Here is a 25,588-nt window from a genome sequence, read left to right as displayed (position 1 = left end):
TCAATGTGCCATGAAAGAAAGCGATTTAATGCCTTTCCTTTTGAAAAGGGAAGCTGTTGCAAACACACAAGAGCTGTACTAGGCCTTTGGGAACATGAGGCCAGGTTCTCCAGGTGTCTCCACCAGCAATACCTGTGTATTAATAACCGTGCTCAGCACAGTTTGAACTTGTTGACCTTAATGGATTTTAATAGGGTTTCTCCCAGAATGAAAAGCTCACCCAAATAGGGTTAGATTCAAGAGTGAATTAATGCTAAGCACACCATTAATTCCACCACCTCCCTGGTCTCAGTTTGAGGCTGCATTTGAACACTGATAGATGATTTCAGGTCTTTCTTCCTCAGTTATGCACTGTACATATAAACAGTGCTTTTTTCTGGGGGGATGCAGGGGTACACATACCCCTAAACATTTTGTGAACCTAAATGTTTGGCCTTGTTGAGGGGCAGTATTTCAATATGAGTAGGAAAACAAGAGTATCCCCTAAACATTTTAAGGAAAAAAAACACTGCATATAAATTACTGTATTTTTCTTTCCTAAAATATATTAACAGCCTGCAACTGACACTAGCAGGTAAAGTAAGGAAATACTGTACCAGCGAGTACTGTACACTGAGCTTTGAGACTTAACACTGCCATTGAAGAGCTGAAGCGAAATGTTCTGTCTATAAGATTTCCTCCTAGTTGTTTCCCCACCACCACCACCACCATTCACATTTTGAAACCTGGAGCTACAGTCAGGGTTTGGGTCTTGTGACAACTGAGAATGGGTGTTTTTATTATATGCCCATTGTCTTTCTGTATGAGTCTAACATCCTACTGTTTTGCTGGCCTGTACGGTAAAACCAGGATTGCCATAAACTGTTTGGAGCTGGTGTAAAATGAAAATGCACACGAAGCCTTATTTAGATGTTCAGAAAAGAGTAACCCTTTCCCCCAGGTGCTGAGAGGACGTGATAATGAACAGGAAGATGCAGTATTAGCTGTTGGGTGTGGAAATTCAGCTCCCGGACCTATTGTTGCACCAGGAAATGTGATGACAGTAGTGTTTCAGTCACAGGACATCCCAGGACATGGCTTTTCTGCATCTTTTATAAGCAGTAAGTAAATCAATCAATATCAATCAACCTCTTTATTATGGTCAATGGTCAGTATTAGAAAAAAGAAACTTCATAAAATATATAAAATAAAGTATTAGTATTAGAAAAAAGAAATTTCATAAAACATATAAAATAAATCCAAGCAAAACAAAATAGAGAGCCATAGCGATAAAATTACTAATAACTGTATTATACTATAAAATGCCAGGCACAGAATAGAAAGCAAAATTACAAATATGCTAAAATAAGTCCTTGGAGAGTTTTCTATTCAGCAGCACAATATTTAGCCTTCCTGGAAGAGGTAGATGCATTCTGGTCTTAAAGAAGTAAAATGCGGTAAATAATTCTAAATCCGAGGATTGCTGTGATTATCTACATCTGAAGTGTCATCTATATTGGAGGTGTAGCTTAGGTGCTTGCATACCTGGACTGGAAACTGAGTAGGATGTAGGCCTCTATATTGTTGGCACTGTTTATTGGGAGGTTAATTCAAACTGTGTCAGTACAGTGGCATCACAAATGCAGAGGATAGGAATACTGTAAAGGACCTCCCTTTCTCCACAGAAGCTCCATTTATGGCAGTGTACTGGGATACTAACCAAATCTGATAGGCTTGATACACTGATGCAAACTGATGGCACAATGGACCCATATCCCAGGGTATGTGTGGGGTGGAGATATAAGTTCAGTTGTAGCTACGCCACATCACATTGCAAGTGAAGGCTCACAAGAGTAAATCCTCTTTTATAGAAAATATTATTTACACACAGACAACTAAATGTCTCAAGGAGAACAGTTCCGGTTTTGCACACTTTCTCATTTGCTGGTTGTCTATATGCAGGAATTATCTTATTTTGCTGTAGAGGAATATACAGACACATGAGACCCCACCTGAGGTTTGAAGTGGGAACTAGGATCTTAGATGTATTGGAATGAGAAACATGACACAAATGCCTTGGTTCTATTTTTTAAAAAAAATACTAGCAATAACCGTTAATTGCTTTTAAATCAACTTAAGCATTCATTTGGATGGGTAGAGGATAAATAATAAAACTAAACTGACATATTTTAATTTTTTGTTTGACTTTAATACCTTTCCAGAGCATGCACCGAGACACTTTATAGGCTGCAAAAAGTGGAAAGTATTTTACATGTCCTTACCATTCTGTCTTTATACCCAGAAATCACATGGAGATAATTGATTTTGAACTTTTTCAATGGCAGCAGACTGTGTTTCTTTGTTTACATGCAGGGTGTGGAGCAAACTTCACTGCGCCATCAGGTCGAATAGCCTCTCCTAATTTTCCCCATCAATACGACAACAACATGAATTGCAATTATATCATAGATGTGGAACCACAGTCCATTGTCATCCTACGTTTCCAAACGTTCGGTTTACAGTGTAAGTGACAGAAATGTTAATCCTTTGCCTCGGTATTTACCAAATTGTGAAAACGTTCCCTCTGGAAGAATGAATGTGTCTAAAGGCATATTCTGAGCAGGTATCAGCTCCTGGAAATCTTGGGCACTTGCTGCAGTGCTTTCCCAGCAGCACAGCACAGCCCACAGCCAGATGTCTGTCCTTGGCCCTCACATTGAGTAGGCAGATCTGGAGTTGCCACACTGATGTATCAGACTTCCCTACTCACATATACCGTATTTTTTTGCTCTATAAGACTCACTTTTTCCCTCCTAAAAAGTAAGGGGAAATGTGTGTCCGTCTTATGGAGCGAATGCAGGCTGCGCAGCTATCCCAGAAGCCAGAACAGCAAGAGGGATTGCTGCTTCCACTATGCAGTGATCCCTCTTGTTGTTCTGGCTTCTGAAATTCAGGATTTTTTTTTTATTGTTTTCCTCCTCCAAAAACTAGGTGTGTCTTATGGTCTGGTGCATCTTATAGAGTGAAAAATATGGTACCTTGTTTAAGGCAGTGTGGAAAATGAAAACTGGGGTACAATTCTAGATGAAGAGGATTTCAGAAGCATTCATAAAGTAAGAAAAAATTCAGCAGCAAGTAGTTACTTCCGTAAAGCATTACAGGAACAGTAAAGGAGTCACTTAGAAGATTAGTGTTCCTATTTATCTTTTATGAGGCCTCCAAGACCAGCTGTCTCTAAACAAACGGTTTCGTTCGTTATCTGTGTTTGCAAGGATGTATTATAGCTCAAAAGTGTTCTCGGCTCACTCTAACCAGAAGGATACAGAACACACTGTATCACAAATATTTAGTTGAAATCGAGCACACAAGGAGTGGGAGATGATTCCTAAGAGATGATTCACTCATCTTGGCATGTGCTTGTATTTTGGAAATCAGAAACAACTGTACCATTGTGCCGGCTTGTGCCACTCCAGATTATTACTTTTTGGCTAGCTTCTTGTTTACTACAAAACAAGAAACAAAACTGCAGTCCTGCAGCAGGCAAGAATGTCACCTATCAGTTATAGCATGATCCACTTTAGGGTTTCTTCGTATATAAAAAATAACCTGTAACCAAGCAGTTTGAAAAAGAGATCAGTTTTGAAAGAAAGGAAATTTGAAATATATATGGGACACTCTCTCTCTCTCTCTCTCTCTATATATATATATATAATTCTCCTCTGATACTGTGTTTGATTTTCTCTTCCTTAAATTAAATGAAGGAGAAGATCTACCTGTCTTTGCCTCTGACCCCATTCACTTTTTCCTCTGCCTCCACCCACCATTGGCTTGTGCCCCCCTGAAGATTTCCCATTAGGCTGATAAAGTTTTCCCGCTCCTGCTCCACAAGTAGTGTCCTAGTCTGGTTTCTATGATGGGGTAAATTGGCTTTAAAAAGTACTTAGAGGGTGGGTAAACAGTTCCACAAAATATTGATGAACCGTTCTAAATTTTTATGCCGTGCAGCTCATAATGCCTTAGGAGATTGTGCTTATGATGGAGTGAAGGTCTTCAGAGGGGACAGAGCCGGTCCTTACCCCGAAGAAACGTTTTGCGGCAATGAAATCCCTCATCCTATCAGCATCGTTGGATCCACACTGTTGAATTTCTACACAGATTCTCATATTGTTGGCGTCGGATTTCTGGCCACTTATGCTGCAATTCGTGAGTAGCCACACATTGTTAGTGGGAACAACATGTGTTTCTATGCATCAGGCAACGAAATGATGCCCTGGAAGAAGACCTAACTATCCCTTGACTTTCTGGGTTCCTCCAAATTTGTAAAAACAAACAAGACACCAACCAATGAAAAACCTCACCCATTTTCAGAACCACTGCTTAGAGAACAGTTTGATCTAGGGGCCAAGGGGTAATCCATGTAACCCATATGGGCATCTGTAGTCTAAGGATGCTATCCAACTAATGCATCCCATCAGACTGTGCAAGAATATGCACTTGCCCAATAAAACTTCTCCCTTTTCCTCATGTGAATGCCCTGTGGTCTTCCCACAAATCTGCTCCATAAGGCTAGGGTAACCCCTGGAACAGATTTAGGGGACACTCGAGAGGAAGAGAGGGAGAAGTTCCACTGCTCAAACAGAAATCCTTGCACTGATGCAGCCCATTAATTGGATATCAGCCTATGAACGCTTCTTGCGAAGCATCCCCTTCTGTGATCACAGTGGCTTAGCTACAGGTAAGTAAGCTTAGGATTTGATCCTTAGTTTCAGAGTTAACTGTGACATATATCACACACAAAGCACTCCTCCTGTTTTCAGAAATAATTGTCATAAAACACTCAGGATTAGCCCAATGCCATATAAACAGTTCAAGGCCATCTCTTTTCATTGTGTATATCCCACTGGCAATGAAGCAAAATGACCCTGAATGCAATGCCGTGTTTTTACATTTGCATGATTCAAGGTTCAGTGCCAGAATGGGATTCTAGCAAGCAGTTTGCAAAACAATTTCTCCTCTGCTTTTCCTTTGCCACCGAAATGGTGGAATCCGGAATGGAGAAATCCATGTGCACACATTCAGCATAAATCTGTAGTCATTTTTTAGTGAGTTCTTGTAATTTTTTTATCATCATCATCACATTTCCAGGGAATACATTTTTTAGTAAATTTTATGCATCCTATAAAGCATTGTTCTTGTTTGCTCTTTTTAAAAACTTCCTGTACATTAATCTCATTTGGGTCTCATAAAGAAGCTCCTAAGAACACATTAGTTCTATTACATATGAATTTACTTTGCAAAGATCACATAGTGCAATATCCTCAAAGACAAACTATCCAATGCCCATGGGATTGAGCTATTGGAAGTGTCTAGTCCAGTATAAAATGTTCTAGGCAGGGAAGAAACTAAACCCTCTTCCTTTGGATGTGAGAGTGGCTTCTGAGTCAAAGAAAATAGCTAGGCCCCAGCTACCTCACAGACCTTGACAATGGGGAAAAAAATTTAAGACTTAATCAAACGTTGGGCTGATAACAAGTATGTGAACCTCATTTTTTTGTACCAGGTAGTATCTTCCCTCCTTGCCATAGCCTTGAGAAATAGCTATTTGCCTCACAGCATGAAATCAAGTATCATTGTTTGAAATGAGTCATCCTGAGAGCTACTGGCCAGACGGAATACCACTGAAGGATGACAATGTTAATTTACTTGTGAAAGAGGCCTTCATAACTCACTCAAATTGGCTGCTGCCACCTGACCTTTGACTCCTGACATTTGTGAAGTATGACTAGTAGCTTTTTATTGGCTTTTTGGCCCATGCAAAACACATTCTAGCCATGAACATTCTGTTTCGTTCTAGCTTCATCCTTCACAAAAGACAAAAGGGGGAAGAAGAGAGAAGCTTTTCTCTTCTTGCGTACCATAAGCACTGCTTTTTTAAAACCTCTTGTGCTTTTGTCTCTTATTTGTCAACAGTCCAAAGGGCAGCGCTCGATAGACGCCACCCTACCGTAGCTGAAAATGAGGAATGGGAGCCTAGGCATTCATTGCCTGTTAAAGAATTTGCTTTGCAATGCTAGTGGTTGCTGTGATGACTAGTCCTTTAGAAGCTTGGACAGCAGTGGGCTTGGGCGATTTGTCAAGAGAGAGCCCAGAGTGGTTGACTGCCAAATGGAAGACTATAAAACAGAGCACAATGGTGGTCACAGATGGTTTTGCAGAGAGCTGTGAACCAGAGGACAAAGACTGAGCCACCTCTCAGACTCCCAATGGCATCCATTATGGAGAATAAAAATAAGAATGTACTGTGGCTTCTGCCGCTGCAAATTCTTCAGTAGATCTTAAAGCGGGCATTGACTTTCACTCTGAGGGAGCCATGCAGCAGTTACAAATCCACTCACTCACACTCCACCTCCAAAAAGTTGAGATCTCCTACTGAATCCAACTGAAGGATTTAATGCATTGCAAAGCGTTTCCCGTGCACCAGTGAAGTAATCAGGGACACAGGAAACAACCATAAGTGTGGCTCAAATAATTAAAAAAACCAACGGTCTCCTCACATATGAACCTCTGTGGTCATCAGGAGAGGGCCTCTTTTGAACTGGGGCAGCCGCTCTGTGGAACTCTGTCTCAGGAGATCCAGTGAAAGCATTTTGCCACCTACCCTATGGCATTGTTGTTTGGGTAGGCCTTCAACCTCCAGGCTAAGTGCTCACTTTCTGCTGGTTCTTTTCTTTTTAAAAATGTAACTTTTATGAATTGTTGTGTTTTATCTGCATCTTCTGTTGTACTTACCATTTTACTTTACTTTACTTTATCCATACTAGTATTTATTGTATTAAATGGAGTACGCTGGTTTTTAACCATATAACAAATTATATATATATACTAGAATGTATACCTCCATGTTGCCCTCCAGATATTGTTGGACTCCAACTCTGAAGGAGCAAATGAAAGGGATATTTGATCAGGTATCAACAAAATAGACCAGCGCTTACTGCATTTTAGTGAAACCCTAGACCCAAAGTATGTATGGCAAAGAGGTTCTTCGGCAGTAATGATAATCTTTTGCCTTTCACTGCAGCTTGTGGCGGCGTATTCAACAGCTCTCGAGGTACAGTCAGGAGCCCTACCCATTCATTTACTGAGTACCATCACAACATGAACTGTTCGTACTACATCACTGTCAGAAGCAACAAGATAGTGGCACTCAAGTATGTATGCCAAGAGCAGTTTTCAGTTTATGATGAAAAAATCATGGTTTCTAGGTTTGGTTTGGTTTGGTTTGGTTAGGTTTGGTTTTAAACTGCTATAGTGACAGCAAGCATGGGAATTGTTAGTGCCATAGTACCTAGGACTGTGCACACACTATATCTTTAAAGCATATTCAAAGTACATTCTTTCCCTCAAATAATTCTGGGCACTGTAGTTCACCTCTCACAGAACAACCCTTAACAAGCTACAGTTCCCAGAAGTATTTGAGGAGAGAAATGTGCTTTAAAAGTATGCAGCCAATCCCATGGAAGTTTACTTTCAAAATAGCCTAGCTGCACCCAGTGTGATTTGTTTCCAAGTATATGTAGGACCGCAATTTTATGCAACTTTATTTGTAAGTCAGTGCCATTGAGTTCAGTGGGACTTATTTCTGAATAACCTTACATTGGATTGTGATTGTAGTTCTACCGTTAAGTGCTTTTTCTTCAGTCCAGAACCTTTCCCATAAAAAAACAACACCCAAGAAAAGTCAGAATGCCACAGTGTTTGAATAGACGTGGGTAGACAACATGGTACTCTTCAGGTGCTGTGGACAAGAATGGATAAGAAATTTATTTTGGTTTGCATTTTAATGTGCATCCACCTAATTTGCACATCCCAGACCAATATGCAAACCAAAACTCAGTGAACCTTCGAAATTTGCACTTCCCTGAGTTTCTGCGATGCACAGCACCAACCCAAAAGTGTGTGCAAAAATTGAATATTAGCGAAAAGTGCACAATCTTTGTATTTAAGTGAAAGGAACATGCAAAAATACAGTACTGTAGGGAACATGGCTTGAAGAAAATGCATATTTTAGGTCCAAATGTATTTAATAGGATAAATATACAGGAAAACACGTACATTCTTTTTCTGTGTCTGTGTATTATGTAGACTGAATTTAAGATTGGAAAAATGAGGAACCGAGAGAAACCCAGTTTGACAGATTCTGCCATAATTCTTTCCAGCAAAGTGGAATGCTCTTCCTATTGAAATCAGATAGGCACTTAGGATCCGATATTTAGTCACCCTCTGGAAACATTTTTGTTTCACCAAATGTTTTTGAAGAGTAGATATATTTCAGTGTTCTTCATTTGTTCTGTGTTTTATGATACTTTAATCATATTTTTCTTGCATGCTGCCATGATTGTTTTTAATGAGCTGAGAGTGTATAAATTTCTGTAAAGAATTAAAATACTAGTCCATTGACTACGCTGGTTGGGGCTGATGATGTTGGCCACACCAATGGAGACTGATATCTGTTGCCACTATTTTTTATCCCCAAATGCATTTTAAGAAAACAGGACTGAAACAATCCCACTTATTAGTAAAAATGCCCTTGACAGGTTCAACAGCTTCCACCTTGAAGCATCCTCATCTTGCCACAAGGATTCTGTTACTGTGTATGATGGCCTGAACATATACGCTCCGCTCCTGGGCACGTTCTGCGGTGTGGCCCTCCCACCTTCTATCAAGAGCTCCGCAAACAACTTGCTCCTGCTGTTCAGGACTGATTCCTCTGGAACAGCCAATGGATGGAGAGCATCGTTCAGAGAGACACTAGGTAAAAGGGAATTCTCCAGCACCTTCAATGCAAGCCAGCTGCTATGAAATAGCATGAGTTATATATAGGAAATATTTGCTAGGTTTTCTTTTCTTTAGTTGCTTCATTTGTGCAAACCTAGACTGGCATATCCGTGAATGCTTTAGCACCTTAGTAGACCTGAAGTACCCTTTTTTATACTCATAGTGAGGGTAAAGTATAAAGGTTTAATATTATTTAGTAATTCTGCCCAGCCTTACCTTCATGTGCAGCAGAATGAGGTGGTAGGATCCTGAGCTCACAGGGTGAACTGTCCCACACTGGGGGCAGGGGAGCACCAGACAGTGGCGTAGCGTGGGTTGTCAGCACCCGGGGCAAGGCAAGTAATTTGCGCCCCCTAACTCGTGGATTTGCGCCCCCTAACCCGTGGATTTGCGCCCCCTAACCCATGGATTTGCCCTAACCCCAGATGTTGCGCCCGGTGCAGCCGGGCCCCCCTGCACCCCCCACGCTACGCCACTGGCACCAGATGATTGTTTATGAATGTTTTCCTATGGGGGTAGATCACACACACACATACACACACACACAAGAGGGGGTTGGGCCAGAACATTTCTCCTTAATGTGCAGGTTTCTCAACCTTGCAGGGAAGCCTTTTGTTGCATGGAGAAGCACTCAGAGGTGGTATCCCTGACAGGAGTGGTCAAGCCCACCTGAGAACTCAGCACGTGTCCACCTCATTTCAAGCTTCAGGCTATAAAAACGTTATAATTGGTTATTCTAATGTTAATTAAGGGACATGGGTGGCGCTGTGGGTTAAACCACAGAGCCTAGGGCTTGCCGATCAGAAGGTCGGCGGTTCGAATCTCCGCGACGGGGTGAGCTCCCGTTGCTCGGTCCCTGCTCCTGCCAACCTAGCAGTTCGAAAGCACGTCAAAGTGCAAGTAGATAAATAGGTACTGCTCCGGCGGGAAGGTAAACATCGTTTCCGTGTGCTGCTCTGGTTCGCCATGACTCGGAAGCTGTACGCCGGCTCCCTTGGCCAATAAAGCGAGATGAGTGCCACAACCCCAGAGTCGGCCACGACTGGACCTAATGGTCAGGGGTCCCTTTACCTTTAATGTTAATTATACAGACTTTAATTCAGCCTTCCTATGACAGCTGAATAGATCAGTGATAGACTGAAAATAGCTACCGTATTTTTTGCTTTATAAGACTCACTCTTTCCCTCCTAAAAAGTAAGGGGAAATGTGTGTGCGTCTTATGGAGCGAATGCAGGCTGCGCAGCTATCCCAGAAGCCAGAACAGCAAGAGGGATTACTGCTTTCACTGCGCAGTGATACCCTCTTGCTGTTCTGGCTTCTGAGATTCAGAATATTTTTTTCCTTGTTTTTCTCCTCCAAAAACTAGGTGCATCTTGTGGTCTGGTGCGTCTTATAGAGCGAAAAATACGGTACCTACCTGTTCTTCTTTTGGTAATTCATTGGGGTTTTGCAGGGTGGGGTGGGGTGGGTGGAGGCAGTAACTCCCTTAACTTTTTGTCACTTTGTCATAAAGCATTTGTGACGTAGCAGAAATATCCTTAACACTCAGCCATTGTACACATGCGCACACCACAGCTGGCAGCTGTTTTTCATTTGATACCATCTAAAACAGCGGTTCTCAACCTGTGGGTCCCCAGGTGTTGTTGGGCTACAACTCCCATCATCCCTGACCACTGGTCATGCTGGTTAGGAATGATGGGAGTTATAGTCCAACAACATCTGGGGACCCACAGGTTAAGAAACACTGATCTAAAAGGAATATAGCGATAAGGAGTATATCTGGAGTGCTACCTTCTCTATATTACAAGGTCATTGTGAAATTAAAGTGCTGCTTCCTCGTGGAGGAAGGTTGGATTCTGGATTCTCTCCTCAAAGGTAGGTTAAAGAACTCTGCTTAAATCTAGATCAGGCTTCACCAACCTGGTGCCCTCCAGATGCGTCAGACTACAATGCCCATCAGCTCCAACCAGCAGAACTGCATTGACTGTGGCTGATGGGTGTGGCAGTCCTGAACATCAGCAGGGCACTTTGGTGATGAAGGCAGATCTAAATCAAGTAAAGCCAGAAAGCTCATGGGAAATTAATCTTGTGAAAGGAACTCCATGTCATCTGCCAGAACAGAAAGGCCAAGAGGTGTTGTATTAGTGCAGCATCCAGAGTGCAAATGTGAAACGCAATTCTTCATTAATGTTTAGCAGGTGTACACCACCCTGGCTGTGTTAGTGAAGTGAGACTGGCTAATGTGATTACTGTGTTCTGCTTAATGTTGTGGGTAGCCTTAATTAAATCTTGGAAGGAGGTGAACACAAATGGTAAACTCATTTGGAACAATCTAAACATTCCTGATTTCCTTCCTTCAAAATCCTGCCCCTTTTCATCAATGGTTACTTACGATTTTTGCACAAATGTCATCCAAAATAAGGTTATCTCTACTTCATCTTTTCTGGATTATTATTATTATTATTATTGATGAGCATTTTGTTGACATGAAAAGAAGCTATATGAATTAATTAGAAAAAATTGAGAAGAAACACCATCATGCAATTTAATCAAAACAACTTCTTTTTATTAGGGATACTGCATCAGTAGGGTCTCATCAATACTGTCATTTAATGTGGATGGTAAGCTTCTGTACCTCCATTTACTATCCATTGTCCATATGAATTCTCCTCCAGATCACTGCACTCCCATACTTTCCCCTTCTTCAATCCAGATTTTCTCTTACCAGGCATACACTGAGAAAGAGAAGGGCTGTGAAAATCCAAACCAAAGAAGGGGGAAACGTAGGAAGGCAGTGGCTTGCTGTCAGGCTCCTGGGACTTGGCTTCCTCCCCCCCCCCCCCCTTTGGCCGTAGATAAGCAGGACAAAGCAAAAGGAGTCCCTTACCAAAGAGTCTTTAATGATCACAGCAAAAGAATAAAACATCCATTTTGGGGAGGAAAGTGTTCCCAGTGAAGGATTCCACCCACTTCCCCCCATGTCACTTCCATCTTGCAACCTGATCTTGCAACCACCTTGTGTTTTGTGTTGCCACCTTTTCTGCTCTACGTGACCTTGGACAGATAGGCTGAATACTTTCCAGCAAGAGAGAGTCTGTTAGCCCTCTCTCTTCCTGTTCTTCTTCACTTTGCTGTTCACCCCCCCCCAGTTCTTCCCAACTTTTGTTTTCAAATCTATGTCCCTCTGCAAACCACTGTTCCAAATCTATACTCCTCCACTGCTCCTGGATAGTTTCAGGATCCTGGTCAGGAGCAGCATTCCACCATTCCTCCTCAGAGCTGTACTCCTCAGCCTGGTCTCTGACACTTGGAAGGGAACATTGAGAAGCAGTAGTAACCAGCACTGCACAGGATGAAAACTTCCTGCTTATTCATAGTAAGCAGGGAGATTTAATCCTGTGTGGTGTTGCTTCAGGGAGTCGGAAGGAGGAGAAATTGAGCACACCCACCCACCCCTACCTTCTCCTTTGAAGGCCCAGTAGTGCTTTCTTTTAGTCACCCCTTCCCTCCCTACCTGATGCCCCACCTTCTGACAGGCCAGAATTGCTCTGGGCTGCCCAGCCAATGCCCAGATCCCTCTCAATTTGGCTTGGGAATCAGCCTAAACAAGTACATAGCCCAAGTATACAGGCTGAAGTTCACTAGTTGGTTGGAGGTCTCAGTTAACTGGGCTACCCAAGATTCAGATTTGTCTGATTTCTCTACCTCTGTTTTTTTTTTTTTTAGTTTGGATGTTTTTCATTCTGGGTTTTGTTGTGTTATTCTGGAACCTTTTTAATGTTGCGGTGATGAGGGGCAAAGTGAATGTAACAAAGCATGAGCCTATTGAGAAGTGATATTCTACATATGGCTCGACATGTTGGCTTAGTTCCGTACCAGAGATCTGTTTATAATTAAGTGCAAGTATTTACAGTTATCTCCAGCGGAGCTGAATGGATTGACTATCATTCATGCTTTGAATGGAGAGAAAACCTCTGCCTTAGATGTGACTCTCTCATATTTCATCCCTTCATGATTGCTGGTGCCATTCCAACCGATGTTGTGTCTGTAATTCTATCAATTTCGCTGCTGCTGCTATTGCTTCTTTTGCAATTATCTCATTTGAGCCAGAAATATTGTTGCACTAATACTGCTGTCACAGCATACAAGCACTACATTTAAGCAAAAATCACACTGCTCAATATTTGGCTTCAAACCTCCTTCCATCAGTTCAAGCCAAGTCAGCAGTGAGAGATTGTCACAAGAAAGGCACATTTTTGCAGTGGGTTACATTAGCAGAAACATTATGTGCAAAAGACACAAGGTAATATTGCTGCTCCAGTTTGCACAGATTGGGGCTCAGAAGGAGCTCTACGCACTCTTTCAATTATTCCATTTTATAAAAATTTCAAAATCCACAGTAAGGCCTTTATCCGAATCAACCAAAGTGGGGGTGGGAGGAGCTTGTTGGTCCTCCAGGTGTGTATAATGAAAAAGCATCTGGGATCAGGGGCGTTTAGGGATGTAGTATAATTTTCTTCACTCCACAGTTTTAAGCAAACCCAACTGAATTTGCACCGCCGCCATAGTCCTCCAAGTTTTGTGATACTATTCTCAAATTTAAAAAGTACCAAAATGCATTTTAGATTGAAATGCACACATTGATCTCAAATATGCATTTAAATGTTTGTTTTGTGATGCAAAATGTATTTAAATACAGATTCTGATATGGAATAATTAAATGCAAATTTTCACAGTTGTCTTTTTTAAAAAGCTTCAAATTAAAGCAGAAATGGGGCTTGAACCCATGGCACTGAGATCAAGTCTCATGCTCTATTGACTGAGCAATTAGGTGTTTGCATACAAATGTAAGTGCTTCTTTTTTTTAACATCCCAAAGACTTTAATAGAATCTAGGAATATTAGTCCTTGTGGGCTGAAGACAAAGACACAGCTCCACCTACTGTTTTTTTCAAAAACAACCTGTGACATGATAAGATGTATGTTGCTTTTACTTACTTTTTATTTATTCTTTTATCATCGACGGGCAATCACTGAACCCTTCGGTTTGTGCACTTTATTTCTCAAGGCAAGTACTCCTTGTTGCACTCCCGCAGCCTTCCTTTAGCACCCCGTCTGATAGACTCCCTTCTCGACTCCCTTAAATCTGCCACTAGGAGTTTTTGCCTGGTCTGCACCCTTTCCTTACCAACTCCTGCTATTTCTGTCCCTTGCCCTCTGGGGCAAAGCTCCCCACTTCAAACTGGTCCCCATTTTGTCCCTCTTTCTTCCACCCTCCCTCTGTCTTTTTGTAAACCACTATGAGGTTTTGTTACAAGCAAGTGGCATATAAATGTAAAATAAATATATCTGTCCAATCTCCTGCTTTCCTTCTCTCTCCTCTACTTTTCTGGCTCCCCTCTCGCCAAAGCTATTGCTTCTCTCTGCTTTCTCTCCCTCTCGGTTTGGGACTGTCCTGGAAAGGGCAGCCAGCTGTGCTCTTTCTTTATGCAGCTGAGGCATTCTTTGCCTCTTATCAAATAATCAGTCCTGTTGGTAGCATAGGAGCCACCTCCTGACATATCCACCCCCACTTTCACACATTACATTGAATATAATGAGGGAAGAGTTTAAGGGAAATTTTGCTTCAGTCTTCTCGCATTCAGTGAATAGTATGAATAGTTTGTGTATGGAGTCCGGAAGCAATGGCAGCGTGTGAGATTCAGCTGTCCACATATTGAACATATTGTGTGAAAATGGCTTAGTTTAACAAAACAAAAACAAAAAAAGCTGTGCAAAGCATTAAAACGATGCAATTCAGCTCCCAAAAGCCCATGGTTGACAGTAAGCATCAAGACAGAAATAGGAAAAGTGATATGATCAAAAAATACAGAACATCCTTTAAAATACTGCTATGAAACATGCAGTAGATGACAGATCTCTCTTTTTAACAGGCCCTCAGCAAGGCTGCGGTGGTTATCTGACAAATTCAAGTGACAGCTTTGGCTCGCCAGACTCCGACATGGATGGCAAATATGACAAAGATCTTGAATGTGTGTGGGTTATAGCTGCCCCCATAAACAAGCTGATCAATGTCACCTTTAACACTTTTCAACTGGAAACAGAATTGTCTGTTCAAAACTGCCGCTATGACTATGTCCAGGTAAGATCAGTGTGTGCTAATCAAGAAATGCAAGGCACTCTCTATGCTGTGTTTTGACCATAGGCTAGAAAATAACTTTTGTTCCCTTATTTCTTTTCCTTCAAAGTCTACCTTACAGCAGGGGTAAAGGAAATATAATAAATAGTTTTCTATGACTCTAAACAGACATGTCCTGAAGGTTTGCAAAGAAAAAGAAAAGCAAAGGTTAATTCAAGTTCAATAAGATAGTGATCATGTATCTAAATGTTTAGTTGAAAATGACTTCCTTCTTTACATGAAATCAAAATGAGATATTGATTCCATTTGGACTTGCATATCTTGGTTTCTTAAGATATGAGTCTTTGTCTGTCTGCATGATTCTCGTTCTGCTCCATTTCTCCTCCTATCTTGGCATGCTATGATTGAAGGCTTTCTGGGCTACATAACCATAATTTCCCATTATGTCCAAACTGTCCAAGAATGGTTACAAGGAATAGCCTCCTAAACAAACACAAAACTCTGGGCTCCAATCCTGCTTTGTGCCAAACCTTATATCCATGGTTTCCTGCCTTGGCTGTAACAGGAAACTATGGTTAGTTAGCTGAATGATTATTCAATTGCAGTGCACCAAAAAGAGAAGAGGGAAGGGGTAATGCAAGGACAGAGCATCTGGATAAAAGGTTACAACTTAACCTGACCATTACCGTATTTTTCACTCTATAGGACGCACTGGACCACAAGACGCACCTAGTTTTTAGAGGGGGAAATAAAAAAAAAAATATTATTCCCCCCCCAGCCCCAAAGGGGGCTTCTCGGGGCTGCGGGGGAAGCCCGGGTTTCCCCCCAGCCCCAAAGAGCAAAGAAGCCAAGACAGCGAGCAAGATCCATCCTCTCCAGCCGGGAGCTAAACATCTCCAGCGTGGCTAAAGAAGCGTGGCTAAAGAAGCCAAGGCAGTGAGCGCAATCCATCCCGCTCGCTGCCTTGGCTTCCTCTTTAGCCTTGCGCAGCCTCTCTCGGCTGGAGAGGCTGCGTGCAGCTATGGCAATTCCCCCACCTCCCGCAAAAGCCCACAGGAGCTGCGCACCCTTTAAGGAGCGCATGGCTCCTGTGGGCTTTTCTACGAGGAGGGAGAAGGGACTGACTGGCCGCGTCAGTCCCTTCTCCCTTCTGGGGAACAGCCCACAAGAGCCGCGTGAAGCTTGTGTGCGGCTCTTGGGGGCTTTTCCTGCCTGCCTTCCCCCTGCATTCGCTCCATAGGACGCACAGACTTTCCCCCTTAATTTTTAAGAGGGAAAAAGTGCATCCTATGGAGCGAAAAATACGGTATTTTGATTTGAATTAACAACAACAACAACAATTCATAGAACCCTAGAATTGTGGTCTACGATAATCTAGTTCAATACCCTGTGATGCAGGAATATGCAGCTGCCCTATATGTAGATCGAACCTGTGACCTTCGTGTTATCAGCACCGCACTCTAACCAGCTGAGCGATCAATTGTAGTAGTTCTTGCATTTGTAAGACACCCTATGGGACATCAGTCACCAAACTGAACACTTGAACTCCTTCCACCAATCATTCCCATAGCTTTTAATTGTTCAGCTCACGCACATATCATGCTATAGAGGAGTTATGTTTCTGTTTTGTCTTTTAGCTGTTCGATGGTAGTAATGAAAATGCTACAGTTGTTGGCAAGTTTTGTGGCTCCAGAGTTCCAGCTCCTTTTCTTTCTACTGACAACTTCTTGACCATTAAGTTTGTCACTGACATGTATGTAGAAAGAGCGGGTTTCAATGTTACCTACACTACTGTGGACAGTGAGTATAATTTTCATTTTCTTCCCAGAAGATCCCGTGAAATAAGCCATTCCTTTGTCTTGCACAACTCCAGGGAGGATTTCAAAACTTTAAAAATCAGCAATTATATAGCTCAGTGTTATCAAATTAGGAAACCAATTATAGAGAGAATCCAGCTTCCTGGAGAAGATAAGACTTGATGGAAGAGATGGTGACTGAAATGTATCTGTCTGGGTGGAGAGGATTTGGGGAGATCAGAGGGGTTAGAAGGTGGGGCTTGGTTAGCACTGTTAGACCACTGATTTAGAAAACATGAACTTGCACATTGCTTCAAGTATTTTAAAGAGAAAAGCAACTCCAATGTCATAGAAATATAATATTTTAAAACCCATCATGATATAATTGATCTATTTTGAATCTGCACATTTTGTCTCTTGGCATTGAACATCTGTACCTCAATGTCTTGTTGCTTTCAAATAAATATCTCTTTAGGTCAACAGCTTGTGATTCTGAGTTGAAGTACACAAAAAGATCTTTGCTGGATCAGTGCAATGCCCCATCTAGTCCAGCATCCTTGTTCTGTGTTTATTCATTTAACCAAATTCATATGCCATTTTATTGCAAAATAAACCCCTTAAGCAGTTCCCACAGGGGCCAGCCAGATTCTTATTGGAAACTTGCAAGCAGGACTGGAGCACAACACCACCCTCCCCTTGTGAGAATTGAAGCTACTGGTATTCAGAGGCATCCTGTCTTGGATGCTGGAAGTTATACATATCCACCATTCCTAGTAGCCACTGATAGCCTTGTTCCTCCATGAAAGAGTGCTTATAACCCAGCAAGCTTGTCTAATCTGTGTTGCTGTTGCTTTTAACAGGACTGTGCGGAGGTGTGTTTAATGCAACTTCAACCAGCCAAACAGCGACATCGCCCTACTTTCCAGAAGCATATCCTCCCTTTACGTACTGCAGATGGGTTATTGATGCTCCTCCTGAGCAACATGTGAAAATAGTGGTGCAAGAATTCCACCTCCAGTCCAGCCAGGACTGCTCTCAGAATTATCTCGAGTTCCAAGACTCACCACTGGTAAGTCAGCCAGGCCTGCTGCTAGGATCCTTGTGTGCTAAGGATGAAGGTGGGGATCCCCAGTCTGGGTGTCAAAGGTCCATGAGATTTCCCTGCTTTCAATTCCCCTTGCCCAAATCTCTGCATTGTCTGATACTGAAGGCCAAACAAGACCCAATGCTAATTGCATGAGTGGAACTTATGTGCATATATATATATATATATATATATATATATATATATATATATATATTGCTATGTTAATAGTAACCCTGGTACCACCTCAAAAATTGGGTCAGGGGGTACTTTTAGCTCTTTCTTTCCTTGCCTTCATTGAAATGCAAGTAGTAGCTTTGGAAGGTTGATGTTGTTAGGACCATGGCAGGGACATAAAACATGAAATGCTCTCTGCCCTGAAGTGCTCTCTACCATCCGCTGCCCTTAAGCAGCTATCGCAGCTACTATCTGCATAACAAAACAAAAAACAAAAACCTATGGATGTAAATTGCATTCATGAAATTAATGCCATGTGGTTTCGATTGAAGTCTGAGGGTTGAGGGATTGAAATCCTGGTGTCGGGCATCCCCCCCCCCCCCAAGTAAGACTGTTTTTTGAAAGGGTAAATGAAATGTAAGCTTTATTATTCATGACAAACAAAGCCATTCCAAGTATAGGTTTTACATGCAGCCAATATGAAGCCAATAAGTCAGCACTAGCACATTCTAACTCATTCCAATACAGGCTGAACCTGGAGAAGCAGCAGGAAGGAAGGAAGGCCTGAAAGGAAGCAGTTGCTTTACCAATGAGTAGTTAATAAGAGTAGTTACTAAGAGCCAGAATTAAGATTGCCAGAAGAAATATCAACAACCTCAGATATGCAGATGGCCACCTCATGAGAAGAGAAGACTCCCTGGAAAAGACCCTGATGTTGGGAAAGATGGAGAGCACAAGGAGAAGGGGACGACAGGGGACAAGATGTTTGGACAGTGTTCTCGAAGCTACTAACATGAGTTTGACCAAACTGCGGGAGGCGGTGGAGGACAGGAGTGCCTGGCATGCTCTGGTCCATGGGGTCACAAAGAGCCAGACACAACTAAACGACTAAACAACAAAGTTACTAAGCGAGAAGGAATCAGTGAGGAGGATTGGGTTGCCTTTAATGCCAAGAATGTCACAAGCACTGGCAACCAGATGCCTGTGTTCACATGGTACTATATCTTGCAATAGCTGTGCAAAATGTCACAAGCCACAATATGTCACAATCTGTTAGGAAAGTCTCCTTCATTTCCATATGCTCTTTTTTTCCTTGTCGTCCCCCCCCCCCCCAAGCTTTGACTTCTTGCTTATTACATTTCAGGGCAATCCAGAACATGCTGATCATGTCCACCGATTTTGTGGTTCCGAAAATCTTGCGATTCCTGTGTTTTATTCTTATGGGCAGACTGCTATTGTAATTTTCAGATCAGAAGCCTATGTGGTTAATAATGGACTTAGCTTCTCTTACCTGACTTCAGGTAAAGCTTTCACCCTGCTTTTTATAGGCACCAAAAATTATTAGTGTGGGGAGTGAAAATCTAAAGGTGTGAAGATATTGTATTTATATTTATATATTTGTCTCCTGCTAGGCTGCAACAGAGAATACAACCAATCATTTGGCTATCTGAAAAGCCCGGGCTGGCCTGATCCTTACCCTCACAACTTGGATTGTACTATTATTCTGCGGTCCCCACTAAATCACACCATCTCTCTCTTTTTCAATTCCTTTAACCTACAACACAATGGATGCCATGATTTCTTAGAGGTATGACAGTTACCTGCTTCACATGGTCTGCTTCATGGGGCCCCTTTCCTTAAACCAGAGTACCCCCTATGTCTGCAATTTCCTTTTCAAGTAGCAGCTAGTCTAATCCTAGGTTAGACGATAGACCAGAATGGGTCACATGGCACCTCCTAACTCCTGTAAAAACTTCCAAGAGGACTCTGCTACTATATTCCATGTGACAAGTCTGCCTCTGTTGCCATGTCCTGGGTCTGACTCAGATACCATGCTGATCATGAGGTCAGCTTTGTGACAAAGCACTTGTAGGAATCACCCTTTTCTTTAAAAAAAGAAAAGATTGAAGATACCTGCTAGTGTCATGACAGAGACTGTTTCCATCAAGTTACCTGTATCAGTTGCAAAGATTTTAGTTATTCATCACTGATAACATTTCATTAACAATGGCTTTGTATATTCTTCTAAAGGTCAGAAATGGTAGTGATGCAAACTCTCCACTGCTTGGCAAGTACTGTGGAAACACCCTACCCAATCCTGTATTTGCCAAAAATCATGCTGTGTATCTCCGTTTCAAAAGTGACATCCTAGCTTCCAGTGAAGGTTATGAAATCACTTGGACTTCATCACCAACTGGTACTAGCAATGGTTTTCATTCTATATTTGTTTGTTTGTTTCCACTTATAACCTGCTATTTGGACTTTCAAGGCTCTCAGGGTATCTTACAAATTATTTTTTAAAACGTTAAGACTTAATTTAAACTACATTGAAGAGATTATAATGACGCCCACTGAGTACACTATTAAACATGGATTTCCAGTCATCTAGAACTGTATCAGATTCACCTTCCAAATAAATATGTGCTGAAATAAGAAACCTTTGACCATTCCTGAATGGAAGGACTGGATCGGTTTAGGAGCCTTTGCTGCAGAAATAGTTTCAAGGAAAGGGAACCACTCACTCCTCCTTATCATCATCATCATCATCATCAAACCTTTTATTGGTATCACATACAAACATCCAAAACAAATCAATACAGAATTACCACTTCCCCAGTGGCACAAAACATTTGCTAAAAGAAAGGAGGCAGAGCAATCTATTGTCACATCTCTAGGTCTCCAGGGAGATCAGATGTCTGCAGTGTGTTTTGACAACAAAAAACCAAATAGAGATATTTAGCCACTAACTTGGTGAGCTCCTGATCACTTCCCAGTAATAGAAAATGTATGACCTCCAACTCTGGTTTCCATTTGGGGATACAGAGTTGATCTAGAAATTGCTGGCGGAGATCAGCATATAGTTTACAATTATCCTTTTCCCCACAAATCCAACTTGTATCAGTGAGCAATCTCGGAATAAGGCCTCTTCTGTTGATGTATGGAAGGGATGGGGAAAGTTTGGTCTTCAAGGTGTTGGCATACAACTCCCACCAACCCTGACTATTGGCCATTCTGGCTGGGACTGATGGGAGTTGGAGTCCAGCAACACCTGGAGAACTGCAGATGTTCCCCATCCCTGCCATACATCAGCAGGAGAGGTCTCATCCAATCGTGGCTACACTCCTCGCTGGGATCCAGTTCTCCTTCCTCGGTGTCCTGCCAGTTGAAGGTTTAAAACCATCACTTTGAATTGTGTTTGCAAACAAATTTAGAGCAAGAGCAGCTGTTTTAACAATCCCATTATATGCCCCTTTCAGCCAACTCCTGAGATTAAATATCGATAACACTTTGAACTAGTTGAAATTGCCAGATCACCTTCAAAGGTGAATCACTGTACAGTGTAGAAGTGATGATAATTTATTATTTATACCCCACCCATCTGGCTGGGTTTCCCCAGCCACTCTGGGCAGCTTCCAACAGGATATTAAAAACACAGTAAAAGATCAAACATTAAAAACTTCCCTAAACAGGGCTGCCTTCAGATGTCTTCTAAAAGTCAGATAGTTTATTTCTTTGACATCTGGTGGGAGGGTGTTCCACAGGGTGGGTGCCACTACCAAGAAGGCCCTCTGCCTGGTTCCCTGTAACTGCACTTCTAGCAGTGAGGGAACCACCAGAAGGCCCTCGGCGCTGGACCGCAGTGTCCAGGCAGAACGATGGGAATGGAGACACTCCTTCAGGTATACTGGGCTGAAGCCATTTAGGGCTTTAAAGGTCAGCACCAACACTTTGAATTGTGCCCCAAAACGTACTGGGAGCCAATGTAGGTCTTTCAGGACCGGAGTTATGTGGTCTTGGTGGCCACTTGCAGTCACCAGTCTAGCTGCCGCATTCTGGATTACAACAACCCAATCTGGATGTTCCATACATTACAATGTTCAGGTGAGCCTCCTTCTCCAAAAGGTTTGTAACTGGCCAACAAGCCTAAGCTGGTAAAACATGTTCCTGGCCATGGCTGCTGCCTGGGAATTCACAAGCAATGACAAGAAATACTGTAACCTAAAAATTGGTGTGTTATGTTTTGTTTTGCAATTGTATTCCTACAAATCCAGGCCAGTTGGGATTTAAGAAAAAAAAACAACCCACATGCAATCTTCCTCATCCAGTTTAAGCCCAATGAAGTTAGTTTAAAAAATGTGGCATAACCATTGATACTTCCTCCCTTATGTCTATTGCTGAGAATGTTGTTGAGAATGCACAGTACAACAAATTATTTAGCACTAACTTTCTGTTTGTAGGATGTGGTGGTACTTTATATGGTGAGACTGGTTCATTTGCCAGCCCTGGGTACCCAGCTTCTTATCAGAATCAGACAGACTGCGAGTGGACAATTAAAGCCCCCCAAGGAAGGGCTGTTACCGTCCATTTTGCTTTCATCAGCATTGATGATCCTGGTGACTGTAGCAGCAACTATCTGAAACTTTATAATGGACCGGACAGTAGCCATGCATCTATGGGACCATATTGTGGAATGGTATGTTTTAATTTTGTACTATGCGACGTTTGCCAGTGTGGGCTCCAGCTCTGTTGTGGGTTGTGTAACATACATGGTCATTCCAACAGAGAGACTGTAGTGACATCTAGTGGAGTTTGTGCTAAAGTGTTCTTTTTATTTTAGTTTCTTCCTCTGAGCGTTTCCAAAATGAGATCTAATATCTCGGTTCACAAACTCTCACCCCTTCCATGTTGTAATGCAGAGAAAGCAGTGCTGGATGAAATTATGAGATTCCTCACCTGAAGGCAGCTCAGTTATACACAGCCTTGTGAAAACTAAATTGGACTATACCACACTCTGTGTTGGGTTGCCTTTGAAGACAATTGAGTCATATTGCAGTTGGTACAAAACACAGCTGTTGTGGGGAATACATCTTGTCACTTTTACATGAACCCCTCTGGCTGTCAATTTGTTTCTAGGAAAAATTCAGAGTGTTTATTCAGTTTATTCAAAATTATAACCTTTAAAAGCCCTACATGGCTTGGGACCTGAGTACTAGGAAGGGTTGGCTGCTGGCATGCAAGCCTGGCTGACGTTTAAGATATTCATCCACAGGCTGCTCAGAATACCCTGCCACCACCAGAAGCAATGGAAATGCACCCTGCTCTGTCTGTACACACGATACCTTTAAATCATATTTAAAGTGTGCGTGCACACACACATACAATCTTGGGAACTGTAGTTTCTCCCTCATAGAACTACACTTCCCAGCACTCTAAGCAAGCTACAGTTCTCAGGATTCCTGGGTGGTGAAAATGTGCTTTAAAGGTACGGGTGTGTACACAGTCCCTGTAAGCAATGCTTGACGCAACCTAAGATATGTTTTGTCAAACATCCACACTGCATCCTGCTTCATTAGTTGTTTTGTGATGCTTTTCCAATGCTGTCACACTGTTGCCATCTGGGTCCAGGGCACTCTTGCATTATAGTGCAACGAAAGCAAGACAAAAAAACTAAATTAGAACATTTGCGGTATAAAAAGGTACAGGGACGTTTCAGCAGGAAGTCTAGGGATCTGCATTGATTGGAAAGTAAGCAGAATATCTACCCCAAAACTTTTGCAGCTGCAAGCAATATTGAAAGCAGCATCATGTATAATCGCCCCAATATCATCACAAATTCACAATAAAAAGGATGTCTGGAGGGGCCCTTAAACCAGGGTCGGTTCCAGACAACTTGTTTGTTGAACATTCATCCTGATCTGTTTCCACGAAGTTTGTGAGGCGGTTAGACAATGTCAGCTATTTATTCATTCTGATTTGTTTGGGGGAAGTTATATTATGTTCCATAAAGCAATTGTTATCCCACACTTCCAAGCACGTTTCCTCATCACTTTCCTTATTGCAAGAAGTCTACTTTAGCAGGGGAGGAATTCCAAATAAACTTTTAATTGCACAATCTGAATTTGCTGGTATGTGATTTAATCCTCTGTCAAAATAAAGACAGCCTGGAACCATCCTGTGTAGCATTCTTATAGGAATGTGCTTTCTGTGAAAAGGTTCTGTAATCAGTATTATTATTATTTTTATTTTTCCCCTTTTCTTCTCAGGACACCAACATTGCTCCATTTACAGCTGCATCACATGAAGTGTTTATAAAATTCCATTCAGAGTATGTAACTCTACCGTCAGGATTTAGGCTAACTTGGAGCAGCTGAAATAATGCTTCTGTGGAAAAAATACAATTATTCAGCACTTCTCTGTATTGAAGAGACTTCAAAGAATATAATTGTCTCCATAAATACAATAAAATTATTTTGGTCAATGCAGTTGTTATGTATTTTTAAAATTCAAATGATTTTGAGCTCTTTGTGATTGCTTGTAAGAATACAGTGGTACCTCTAGTTACGAACTTAATTTGTTCCGGAGGTCCGTTCTCAACCTGAAACTGTTCTTAACTAGAGGCGTGCTTTCACTAATGGGGCCTCTTGCTGCTGCTGCGCTGCCAGCACACGATTTCCGTTCTCATCCTGGGGCAAAGTTCTAAACTCGAGGTAACTCTTCCAGGTTAGCGGAGTTTGTAACCTGAAGCATTTGTAACCTGAGGTGTTTGTAACTCATGGTATCACTGTACCTGTTTGCTATTGGGCACAAAACACTGAAAATGACACCAAATGAGAGCTGAGTGCCCCTAAGCAAACTATTCTCCAAAATCACTCTTCTATATAGACAATGGTAAGACTGGAGCATTGCAAAAATAACTCTTGAACTATTGGTGGAGCGGGAGACATCAACTAGCGTTCCTGCCGGATACAGAAAATCATGCTCAATTCTAAGATACGTGAATTTGTCTAAAATTCATATCACTCATTTGGGACATTTGCACACTTTCCAAAATAAGAATGGTTGATTATATTTATAACCACAGTATTTCGGATCAAATACAATTATTATTAATAATAATAATTGTGCAGCCACCTTGGGTCCCTAAATATTGCTGGTCTACAGGCTCCATCACCCCACAACCAGCTTAGCTGATGTCCAACAACAGTGAGGAACCCAAGGTTGAAGAAGGCTGAAGTAGGTAACTTTCAAGGTCCCTTGCAACACTAGGATTCTATGACTCTAAAAAGGCAGCAGCACAACATTAAAAGCCTCTTCTCTCTTTAAATGATGGTAGCTTCTGTGCTGTGTTACTGTCTTCTGATTTTATTGATACTGGGGTTTTAGTATGTCAGTTATTTAACTTCATTGGCTAGGACCCAAGACATTACTTTAGGTGCATCTGAACATGTACTGTAGGATTTGTTTTAACCTCCCCCCCCCATTTTGAACAGCAAAGTCCCATGTGTATCAAATTTTAAAAGCTCTGAAATGTTTCCCCAGTTTCAAAAGTGGTTTCCCATGTTGAGGAAAACAAGCAAAAGCTCCTTCGGCACATGGAAACAAGTTGCACTTACACTCATTGGAACCTGGCCAAAGCCTGTAAATGGCCTTGAGTGGGTTGTAACAGAAAGGCGATTAATACATTTAATAACTAGATAAATTGAGTGGAACTGGTGCGCATACCTCTCAAATGTGGTTTTTGACCCTAGGCAGTAAAGCTTGCTGAGTAAAGTCATTTGTGGGGGTGGGGATGAGCTGC

General features: G+C 41.9%; 1 protein-coding gene across 2 annotated transcripts in view; it reads left to right on the top strand.

The window, feature by feature from the left end:
- Nucleotides 1-24,272, top strand: part of CUBN (cubilin) — a 137,269-nt gene extending 112,997 nt beyond the window's left edge. For both annotated transcript variants that reach the window (XM_083578438.1, XM_083578439.1), the window contains 13 exons: nucleotides 941-1,100; nucleotides 2,353-2,502; nucleotides 3,985-4,182; nucleotides 7,058-7,187; nucleotides 8,574-8,791; nucleotides 14,747-14,955; nucleotides 16,590-16,752; nucleotides 17,609-17,817; nucleotides 19,154-19,310; nucleotides 19,422-19,597; nucleotides 20,041-20,206; nucleotides 22,248-22,483; nucleotides 24,054-24,272. In XM_083578438.1, the coding sequence (XP_083434564.1) occupies nucleotides 941-1,100; nucleotides 2,353-2,502; nucleotides 3,985-4,182; nucleotides 7,058-7,187; nucleotides 8,574-8,791; nucleotides 14,747-14,955; nucleotides 16,590-16,752; nucleotides 17,609-17,817; nucleotides 19,154-19,310; nucleotides 19,422-19,597; nucleotides 20,041-20,206; nucleotides 22,248-22,483; nucleotides 24,054-24,161 (2,280 nt within the window). In that variant the 3' untranslated portion in view covers nucleotides 24,162-24,272. The remainder of the gene's footprint in view (nucleotides 1-940; nucleotides 1,101-2,352; nucleotides 2,503-3,984; nucleotides 4,183-7,057; nucleotides 7,188-8,573; nucleotides 8,792-14,746; nucleotides 14,956-16,589; nucleotides 16,753-17,608; nucleotides 17,818-19,153; nucleotides 19,311-19,421; nucleotides 19,598-20,040; nucleotides 20,207-22,247; nucleotides 22,484-24,053) is intronic.
- The last annotated feature ends 1,316 nt before the right edge of the window (nucleotides 24,273-25,588 follow it).

The sequence above is a fragment of the Podarcis filfolensis genome (assembly GCF_964270895.1).
Source record: "Podarcis filfolensis genome assembly, chromosome: 12".
NCBI lineage: Eukaryota > Metazoa > Chordata > Lepidosauria > Squamata > Lacertidae > Podarcis > Podarcis filfolensis.
The sequence above is the reverse complement of the archived record's forward strand: the minus strand, read 5'-3'. Positions and strand labels throughout refer to the sequence as shown.